This window comes from Xiphias gladius, chromosome 15 (assembly GCF_016859285.1).
Source record: "Xiphias gladius isolate SHS-SW01 ecotype Sanya breed wild chromosome 15, ASM1685928v1, whole genome shotgun sequence".
NCBI lineage: Eukaryota > Metazoa > Chordata > Actinopteri > Istiophoriformes > Xiphiidae > Xiphias > Xiphias gladius.
Genome location: NC_053414.1, coordinates 2,558,414 through 2,569,701, shown reverse-complemented (window position 1 = coordinate 2,569,701; position 11,288 = coordinate 2,558,414). Strand labels below are relative to the sequence as shown.

At 44.6% G+C, this 11,288-nt stretch overlaps 1 protein-coding gene across 1 annotated transcript in view; it reads right to left on the bottom strand.

Annotated features, from left to right (window-relative positions):
• Positions 1-471: 471 nt before the first annotated feature.
• Positions 472-11,288, bottom strand: part of LOC120799615 (aftiphilin-like) — a 17,109-nt gene continuing 6,292 nt past the window's right edge. The window contains 8 exon segments of the mRNA XM_040144839.1: positions 472-2,183; positions 2,431-2,554; positions 3,464-3,547; positions 5,464-5,524; positions 5,770-5,892; positions 6,572-6,628; positions 7,841-7,970; positions 8,494-8,657. Coding sequence (XP_040000773.1) covers positions 2,042-2,183; positions 2,431-2,554; positions 3,464-3,547; positions 5,464-5,524; positions 5,770-5,892; positions 6,572-6,628; positions 7,841-7,970; positions 8,494-8,657 — 885 coding nt within the window. The 3' untranslated portion in view covers positions 472-2,041.

The window sequence follows — 11,288 nt, the reverse complement described above, 5'->3', positions numbered from 1 at the left end:
CCACCGGCAGTCGTCTGCATTGCAATGGAAGATTATGGAGTGTTTCCTAATAATGTTGCCTAAAGGAAGCATATATAAGGTGAATAGAACTGGTCCAAGCACAGAACCTTGTGGAACTCCGTGACTAACGTTTGAGTATACGGAGGATTTATCGTTAATGTGCAGAAACTGAAATCGATCTGATAAATAGGACTTAAACCAGCTTAGAGAGGGTCCTTTAATGACAATGAAATGTTCCAGTCTCTGTAATAGGATATGATGGTCACTAATGTCAAATGTAGCAATAAGATCTAACAAGACGAAGATCATTTATATTGATCAAGTGATTCAGCAGCAGAACAGATTGATTCTCTGTTGCAGATTAAAACAGTTTCTCCTCATGTCCAAGGAAATGTAGCCTGTAACATGACGTCAGGATGAATTACTGCAGACGTTGAGAACATCCGATTGTAAAGAGGTCACGTTTCACAGAAACAAGCAGAGATCATCATGTTTTCTCTTAAATTATTTTAATTTCTTGTGTACACTAAAAGTAAAATTTACACACTTATAGTCTCAAAAGAACCTGGGCATGCACGATAACCTTTTGACAGGCTCTTCAAGTGATTCAGTTTTTTTCCATAGGAATTTTCCCGTACATTTTACAGTCCATAGTTTAACTGTACACAGTCTAAAGCCACAGTGAACTATGATTACATCCATTTCATCTTTACAATGTGCAAAATCCTCCTGGGAGACGGGGCTGACAGTAGTATGAGCCAAAAACCAACAAAACCCAAAACAAAAAATATCGCATGAGAAAATAAGAGCCGCAACAACAAAAAGCACTTCATATCAGGAACAGTGTACATAACCCAAGACATGGATGCAGAAATTGGTCCCTTAATTCCCTTCTGATGTGAGTTAACCTTCACTGCTGATAAACTTTCAGAGTTTCAGTGGTTCTAACCAAAATGTCCCATTTTTAACCCCCAGAAAACAAAAATTAACAGTAAGACATTGGACACAAGCAAGGAAGGAAAGTTGTTCTCATCCACCAACATCTGGAAAATGTTCCAACGTGGAATAGAAATAAAAGCTCCAAAGGACAACTGAGAACACATCAACTCGGCGGATTTACCAGCGTTCGGTCGGTGGAAGTTTCCCATACGAAAGAATAAAAACATCAGTCCTCCTGTGTTCTACAGATGCAGGATGGACTGCAGCAACTGTGGGGGGTTGGACATAATTTATGTTAAAAAGCTACGTTAAATTACAAAAAAAGACAAAGATGGTGTGGACACTGTGGGTTAAAGAAAATCAGGTTAAAATCTACTGACTGAAGGTAAAAACGAAGGCCTTTCAACACAAGGGGACGAAACATTCAGCTGGATTTCGCAGGCAGTGTGGTTTCAAGTTGATAAATATATAGGTTTTATATATGTTTTATATCTGTATATATATAGATATATATCTATATATCTCTATCTATATAGATATATATAGATATCTATATCTATATATAGATATAGATAGATATAGATATAGATATATATAGTGTTCAACTTCAATTTGATTCAAAGAGCTTCAGCCAGTGTTTCCTTCACAGACATAAACACACTCCCACCAGAGACATAAAATCTTCCTCCAAAAATCATTCAGAATCTAAAAAACACAAAGGGAAAATAAACATTTAATCCCTGATTATATACACGATGATTCTTCTAGATATCAACAGCACACACTTCTAAACCTTCCTCTATAAATGAATGATCTGATCTCCTACTCCGTTAAATGTGCAGGTCGCCGGCCAAGCGCTCCGAGCTGTTCCCCTGATGATAAATGCTGAGCTTTATTTTGAAAAGTTATAAGTCAAAAAACAAAAGCGCAAATCTTAAAAAAATATGTATGAAAGGGAGGGAGGCGCTATGACGCAGCAAGAGAACAAAAAAAGATGAGAACTTGATAAAATGGACTGAGTCAGTGGGCGGGGGCAAATGACAAATGTGGGCGGGGCCCGGGAAGGGAGCTGTCAGGTGCGGGGTCAGTGGGGAGCGGGGCTTCAGTCCGACGTGGCCTGGGAGCTGAGCGGCGTCAGCGTGGCGGGAAACATCAGCACCTTGGCCTGCATGAAGGAAAGGTCGGGCAGACCTGCGATCACTTTGGCCGCCTCCTCGCTCAGGTTCTCGTCTTTCCTTGGCTTCCTGTCAAACAGGAAAAGAGACAAACACACACATGAAAACTCCACTAATAGAAAAGGCTTCACATGAAGTAAAGTCAGATCTGATACGACATGAACTCCCTGTGTTGAGGATGAGCCTTGTGTCTCTGATGATGAAATCTACCGAGATCTGAAGCGTAAAAACATCTCGCAGCTGTTCTGCGTCTTTTAACAGAGAAACCCTGACACTCCTCTATCATCTGCTGGCGGCCTGCGCTCTGACCCCTGACCTGGTGGAGGTGCTGGTCTTCTCCATGGTGGACATAAGGCGTGCGAAAGCGTCCGCCATCCGGCTGCCGGAGCTTCCGGGGTCCAGCTTGGCCGTCGTCAGCTCGTACAACTCGGGGTCCACGCCTTAAGTGGAGACAAAAAGAAAAGTCATGCGGGCAGAAACACCTGTGCGGTTGTCAGATCGAACCCGGTCTGCTCGTTCCCAGAGGTAGACTCACAGTCATACTTTAAGACCACACAGAACGACGTCTAAGGCCTTCGGACCCTACTGTCCAAAGCATGAACGTACGAGGGAAAACCGGCCGTAAACAGAGTTATACATTACATCACATGATTTCAGCACTTCCCAGCAGAGCCTAAAATAATAATTACTAATTATAGAATTAACTATAATTAAATTAACACAACCTGGACACGGAGAAGCACCAAAACATGGAGGGATGGATTAACCAATTAAAAATCATCAGTTATAAATGTCGACTTGTCTACTGAGAGCTGATGATCTCGTGACAGTGTTTGACTCAACATCTAAAATTTGTCGATTAGCAATTTCTCATTAGAACAGGATCTAAATTTATGTTAAGTTGTATTTTCTCCAAACGGATCATTTCATCTGCTTCATCTCTTCTTTTTCCTTTCATGCAGAAACAAGTTAATTACAGGTTCTTTGTAGATATAAATTCCGTCTTTAAAACGCAGCCTGCTGGCGGCTTATTTCTGTCTTTTCTGTTGTTGTTGCTCCCGGTACCCGACTGTCCATTCACTCCCAACATTAAGAGAGGATGTGGAACATTCAGTTAAACCACCTTCCGGTCCAGTAACCGTTTGTTTACCAGACTTTCACAAATTAGCACCAAAGTGCCATTTCTGAGCACTGATCGGACCCAGACCCATCATCACAGTCCTGAACCGTAGGATTTTATCCTGTAGCTTCGCACAGCCAAGCGTTACGACTGATAAGCAGAGATGGGAGGTTAGTTTAAAGACGAGGAGCAGTCGAGGAGGAGGAGGAGGCCATGAGCAGCTGCTGACCTGGGATGGACGGTGAGCTGGTGGAGCCTGAATCCTCCACAGGACCAAAGAAATCCAGGTTTAAGAGAGACGAGCCTCCGCTCGCTGCAGAGCCAGGGGGCGGCCGAGGTTAACAAACACAGACAGACAAAGAGAGAGAGAGGAAACCAGAAACATGCAGCAGTGTCAGTGATCAGAGAGTCGGCTAAATGCGAAATGTTAGTGGTTGGTTTCTACAGTCTGATGACAAGTCTTCATGCAGAGCAGCCGCTTAGATTCATTTACACACAACTACAGAGCTCAAAGTGATTCAGGTTTAAAGGAAAAATCCACATCACAGCACTGGGGTCAAAGAGTCTGAGGGAGGGAAACTGTTTGCTTGGTTTGCTTTGCCAGTTTCAGACTGAATTTCACTGAGACAAAGTTCTTGTGTTTAACATTTAAAAACCTCAGCGAAGAAAGGGATGATGTAAAAACTGTTTCATTTCGCTTTGTTATCCAAGCTGAAACTCCAGTACCGCCTCGCATCGCGCCGCCGCTAATATCAAAGCATTTCAGATCACTCCGGCCCTGCTCGTCTATGAATTCCACAGGTAACGTTGTGATGCAGACTTTTTTTTTCTTTTTACTGAATCCCAATTCAATTCTTCCTCATTTAACACCCTGTTTATTTGTGATTGTACAACACGCTTCCTGACCAACATCCATGTAGTTCCGTCACAGAGGTAAAATAACATGGATGTTTGACGAGCTGCAACTTCAGATTATTTTCATTATTGATTCATTTCTTGTTTATTTGATTCAATTGTTTTGTATTTACTGTCAAATAAATGAACGGTGAAAATGCCCGTCACAAGTTCTCAGAGCTCAAAAGGGACGACTTCAAATTATTTGTCCGAAACTCAAAACTATTCAGTTTACAGAGAAATAGAAACAGAAAACAGAAAACGAGAAGCTGGAACCAGACAATGTTCGGAACCTCTGCCTATCAAACCACTTTTCTGGGGTTTTTTTGGTTTATTTTTTAAAAACGATGGACTAATCATTTAAGCACTAATTATACGTTCGGGGTTGGAGTGACATGAGTTCAGACATCTGGCCAAAGCTGCTTGGGTTCAGGGGACTGTTGCGATAGGATGTGTATGATGAGAAAGTCCAGCTATGCAGAGACCCGGTCTGAGACTCTGGAGCCATGTCTGCTTCCAGCCCTCATCACAGCGCGTCTACGTTCAAAGATCAGACTGATCATTTAAAGTGTTTCCAGGCCTGAAGAAGTTATACAACACTAACGAGCAGAGTAAAAATAAGCCGGGGTGTGATTTCTGTATTTCCTACCCCAGTTATCGGCTCACGACCCTCTGTGGGGGTCCCGACCACGGGTTGGGAACCACTGCTGACTGTTTCATGGCTACCTGTGGAATCTATGACTGCCAAAGCTCATCACCAAGTGTTGCAGTGTTCAGTGTGGATTTGTCCTTTAACAAAGAGGCTTTTAATGCACAGACTGAAGAGTTAATAACCTGACACCTCCACGTGAAAATACCAGCAGCCGCCTGCCGCAGACATGTTTTCATCATCGGGGGGCAGATGTATAAACAACGTCTATGCACAAAAACTAAGCATAAAAGAAGAATGTATCCCCTCACAGGCTTCAGACCAGTGCGCATGTGGTTTTCTAAAGACATCTGCAGGTGATACGATGAGGAGGAGATGAATTATAAGATTATAAACAGCCTGATAGTAAAACAATTAGGAGGTTCAGGACCAAAGAAATCCAGGTTTAAGAGAGACGAGCCTCCGCTCGCTGCAGAGCCAGGGGGCGGCCGAGGTTAATGTGTGTGTTTCTTTCTTTGTGTAACTTCATGACTATAAGTGTGTGACCCTGGAGTGTTTTAATCCTCTGAACATCTGATTGGCTGTGAATCAGTGGAGGTGGCTGGTGAGTTCTGAACAGACACAAACACGAGGGTTAGAAGAGTGTTTGGAAGACATGAGCAGGTGCGGGGTGGGGGGTCTCCTACCGTCCAGGGGGTTTGTAAGGCCACTGCTGCTCCAGTCGAACTGGACGGGTGGGAGCGCCTCCTGCTGGAGCAGCGAGAGAGGAGGTCAAAGAGTCAGGGCCAGTTCTCACACACTCACACACACACGTCTCCTAGTAACATGCACTGTGTGTGTGTATCTACAGTTTGTGGGATTGTCGGCAGGATTATGAAAAATCTACTAAACAGACATGGCTGAAAATGTAACCTCCTAGAATTACAGACTACCGTAAAGATAACTGAGTATGTCTCAGGTTGCTCGTTCTGCTGCAGACGCCGAGGTCCCACCTGGACTGTGTCTGAGGGACAGGAGCTTTTCTCTGGAGCCACTGGAGGCGCCTGGGCTATCGAAGCGATCATCTCTGCCGCTGAGACGGGCTTCACAGGCTCTTTGGTTGGTTCCAGCATCCCCTACAAACAACAGACCAATAGGGAAACAGAATGTTGGCAGGACAGCAGAGAAACCAGGGTATCCGTGCTACCACGCCTGTCACTGGATTTGGGGGAAATGTGTATTAAATATCTAGAATATTTCTATTCATTGGAATCATGCAACCATAAAAAAAACATCACGCGGCTTGAATGAAGAACTGGAACGAGCGAAAACTGAAAACTGTACGAGATAGTGTTATTCAGTCTGGACTAATTATGTGAATATCCTGTGAATGGCTTGTGAATCAGACCAAAATGCTGGCTGAGTACCAGGAAACTGATGGATGGATTGAGCAACTAAACCTACTTTATTTATTTAAGCTCTACCCCTCGGCGAGTCTGGGAGCTTCCTAGCTACTGTAGCAGCAGCAGCAGGTCAGGTGACACCCACTCTCACACTAATCTCACTTGTAGTTTATAAATGTACAACTTCTCCCAACTTCCTTCACCACATATAAAATTATAGACCTTTGTAAATGAAATTTAAGACTTTTTTAATACTTTCTACAGACTTTACCTGCGATTTCCATCCAAAAAACTAATGATATTAATGAGGCTACTGTTTGGATTATGGTTCTGCCACCGTAAGACACTGTGCGTGAGGAACAGTAACGGGGAGCGTGTCTGTAGCGCTGACGTGAAGGGGCAGACGACTCACCAGGCTGGCGGCGAACATAGGCACGATGACCGGCTGCTTCTTCTGTCCCGTGAACAGCTGCACACAGTAAAGCGGGTTAGAAAACTCAGCTGCGCCACACTGAATCCTGCTGTAAAGCTCGTGTTAAAAACTGACATCAGAAAACCGTTTCTCTTCCTCGCACGCTTGTCTGGGAGGAGAAACGTTAGCTTGATGCTGCAGTCCCTAATGGCTGCCAGCCCAGGTTAATAAGGGTCGCAGATTACTTGAGGCCTCATTACATCACTTCTAAAAATGCACTTTTGCAGGTCAGAGGGTAATCTGAATATTTCCAGAATCAAAAGGCTCAGAACAATCGTTCTGAAGTTTTGGTCTTTTTAATACAAATCACTTGTAATTGAAATGAATGCCGACTGTTTAGTGAGCTGTCAGGAGAAGGGTTGGGTTCTGAAAGCTGGTTCCCTTTTGGATCCAGTTCCAGGTCAATAAATGCCTGAAATCATGAAGCTCCAAGACTAACGAATCTCCTATGGAACCTTTTCTCTCAGGTGACGTCAGCGGCTTCTCACTTGTTGCTTCCTCCAGTTCAAACGCCGCCGTCAGCGGCGGAAGATTATATCAGCTGTAGCCGATTAATGTTAATTAATGTGAAACTCTAGTCTGCCGGTTGACGTCTCTCTCCGAGCCGCCGACTGGCCTCTGCCAAAGATTGATTGTGAGTGAAGACTCATCACGCTGTGACAACTCTCTACGACCGCCAGGGAACAGAGCAGACTCTTCTCCAGACAAACGATCGGCTGATCGCAGCTCGTTAAACACGGGGGAGTCCAGCTTCAACTTTTCATGCATCAGATCAATATCTGGAGCTCATTAAGCTCAGAGTTCTGGATCAGGAGCTCCGGTATCTGGATCGAGGAGTTTGCTAAGAATCAGGTGTCCTAGTCAGTTTGTTCCAGCTGTTATTTCACTGTGTCACTACAATCAATATCAATCAATGATCAATATTTCAGCTCATTTTCTGGTTGGAGCTACAGGTCGTCAGCGTTTATTAGGCTTCATTAACGTCAATGCTGTTCTATTTAGTGGCTGCCACTGAAATCTGTAGGATTTCTGGATCCTGGTCCAACAACAGCTGATCCCAGATCTGAACTGGATCTGATGAGTTATCTACAACTTTAGTTACTGACACATCTGGAAGGTTAAACTTAATGAGATCTGTTGAGGGGGGTCCAAAGGATCCAGATTTGATAAAATGTCCACGGGGGGACAGAGGGTCCAGCAGGGACTTACAATGTTTCTGGTGTCGATGCCCAGGCAGCAGAGTAGTGCTTTGTTACAGTAGGAGCCCCCCCACTGGTATCTGAGGCCGAACGCCTCGTGGATGTCCTGAAGCTGAGTCCACACACCGCCACACAGGGACCTGCACCAACCAATGAGACAAGTCAAAGACAAGGTAGGTACAGGCTCTAGCATTCAAAGAGACTAAACATTCATACAGCGGCTGCGGGAGCAAACACTATTCATGTGAACCCTAGAAACCACTCAAAGATTTAGAGACAACTTCTGTGTCTCTTCTCTGCGGTGGCACCGCCAGGCCTGAAATGAAGATCACCTCCACTAACATCAGAGGAAATGAATACACTGTAATGGAAAATCAGGCAAGACAAGGCACTATATCACACAGCGGTGTGTTTGTGTTTAATGAGTTAGGAGATAGTTCCAATCATCATCTAGTAACTTAGAGACCGTTATACCGAGTCAGGTCACAGGTCTTGGGCAGACCACATAGCTGTCCAAGGACAGAATGAAATCCCAGACTAAAGCAACCGTTCTAAGTCATTTGAACCTTGTTTGAGGTTCCAAGACAGAAAAGATGCCCGACACTTGTTGCTTTGGTAGTCTCGTGTTTAAACTGGTGGCCCACTAGGGAGGCCAACGCTCACCTGTTGCATGGCGACCTCTTCTCCTGCTCAGCTCCCGGCTGTGGTTTGTCCCCCGGAGGCTCCAGCAGGATCTTTAGGGACACTACCTCGTCCTCCACAGGGGGGGCGGCAGTCTGAGGGAAGCTGTTCCGAAACAGTTTCTCCAGGCGACTCAACAGTGACGCCTGCGGAGAGCACAGCAGCTGTTCACTCGCATCATACGAAACACTTTTTACTTTTAAATGCCACATTTTTCTGAGGGAATGACGTGTTCAGAAAGCCCAGCTGTCTCAACACATTGTTTTCTGTAACAGTTTTCTGTAACAGGCTCGTGAATAGATGAAGTTCTTCCAGGACTTTTCTCCCATCAGGCCCTGCTCAAAACTCTCAGGAATCTTGATTTACGATGCCGACATTAATAAAAGTCTTAAAGATTCCTTGGCTGAGCACGCGACAGGATACGATCTGTAATGATCATCATTCTTACAGAGCAGCGTTTTTGAGATGATGTTCATGATTTTGAAATCCTTCAACATGTGGCCACGCCTCAGCTGTCTCTACCGTCAAAACAGGATCTGGCGACAGAGAGAGATGTGTGGATTCTTTAACCTCTGCTCATTTATTAAATTTCTTACATCCTGTACCTTCTCAGCTTTTGGCAGTGTGCAGTAGCTCCGAGTAAAAACAAAACTCTGCTGGTTCTGAGGGTGAAAGGCTCGTGTTACTGAGGGAGTGAAATTGGCTGCAGGGTAGGTGGATGAACACCGCTCTGTTTTCCAGGAACACGTCGACGCATGGATAAATATAAAAACAGTTTACTCGTCAAACAGGGTTCTGTCCACGTTCTGCATTTCCAGAACGTTTTTGAAAGGTTTGCCACAGCGAAACATCAAAACAATGGAGAACAATTCAATTTCCTCTCCTACAAAATGGCTCAAACGGTGCCATTGTGAGGTCAGCAGCACTGTTGACTGGCTGTGACAAATGCACCAGTTAGCACAGTTTAATACTGGGAGTAAACCACTGTTGCATTACCAGCTAGAGCAGGCTTCAAAAATAAACAATTAGACGTGATGAGGATGGACAGTCGCCTTCTTCGCGTTTCTGCTTTTGTTCTTCACTGCTACAACAGGAGACGACATTTTAAATGTTATTTTAGCGAGTAACTGCAGCCAGTCTGATGTTCTGACCTGCCGGCCTAATACTTCCACACCTTGCTGCTCACAGGCTTCACTGTCCTGACTATCTGATCAGCACGCCTCTGCTCACTAGTGTCCTCCATTTTTTTTTGATTAGCTCACTTCACCGATAGATCGACAGATCAGATCTGGCTAGTCTCTGTTCTACCAGTGTCGGTAACTCAGCACTTCAGTCTTTCTGAAAAAATAAAGTGTGTTCCCGGAGTTTACTTCCCATATATTGAGACAAATCTGCGCCACCACAACAGCAGCTCTAAGAAAAAGAGTTTAACAGCTCCCGTAAAAACCGGCACCGCAGCAGCGCAGGTACCTTCATCCTCGTAACTTGGTTTCATCCACATCCATCAAACTCACCAAGGCTCTCCTCTGATGTCCATCTCTCTGCTTTAGAGTGATGTCTGGTGTCTAAAAACTTCCACTGCACGGTCCTCTCTGTTCTGCTGTTATTAACACTCGACTCGCCGTGACGTTTAACCTGCAGAACGGTTATCTGAGCGTATGAAAGGAGCCACGGGACACACTGCTGAGAAAGGCTCCGTTCAGGGCCGGATTTTTGGTTTTTGGAGTGGTTACAAATGTCAGTGGGATTTTGAATTTGAAGGTTTTCTTACTTCTGGAACAGAACTCTGAAGGTCCAGTTTCACCTCAGTTCTCTATAGGTCAAGCCAATAGTTCATTTCTAAGAGCGCCCTGCGTCTGCTTGACAGCCAGGAAACCTGCTTCAAATGTTGCGTGTTGCTTATCGACTGTAAACTTTGAATTCAAACAGCTGATTTCAGGTTCACGTTCAAACCAAATTTCAAATTTCAAAAAGGAAGTGAGAGCTCTGGTGCACCATTCTCCCACAAAAAGGAAGAAAGAGATTGTAAAGTTTCTGTTCGAGTGTGACCTCAGACACTTTCACACTTTAAACCCAGTTTCCCGCTGGCTGTCGCATTGGTTATACTGGTCAACACTGCGCCATGAAGCAGGAGGTCTCAGCGTTACTGTTACAGCTGTGATTGAATCCTTCACTGAGCTGTAAAGTCGGACCTGCAGAGATTCACTACAAGTGTGTGTTAATCTGAGCGGAATGTACCTCAGTTCAAACACCTGACCAGTTCACATTCCTGAGGTCGGAGGCTGCAGGAGTTTCTCTACACTGAGTAAACATCAGCGCGAGTGCGCACGCGTGTGTGTGTGTGTGTGTCACTGTTCCTCCACACCTATCCATCTGCACAGACAGCAGATGTCCTCTTCATGGATCATATCACTTCAGGACACCTGACAGACTGACTTGTTTTTCCTCTGGGCAGAGTTTATTCTCTCTTCCACTTCACCAAATCAGGAGGTCAACCACATTAATGGGTCCTTTCATGTTTAATACAAACAGTGGAAGTTGTTGTACAGGCTGTGACTCAGCTGAGTATGAAGAAACAGGACGCACAACTGATTTATAAGTGAAAACCAACTTCCTCTTTTGGTTTGTAATTATCAAAGTTAAGTGATCGTATCAAAAACCATATGTTTCTGTTATGTGTCAGCCAACACACTGTTATTACCTCCGCCAAGGAGGTTCTGTTTTCACCCGTGTCTGTTTGTTGGTTTGCTTGTTTGTCAGCAGGGTTACACAAAACC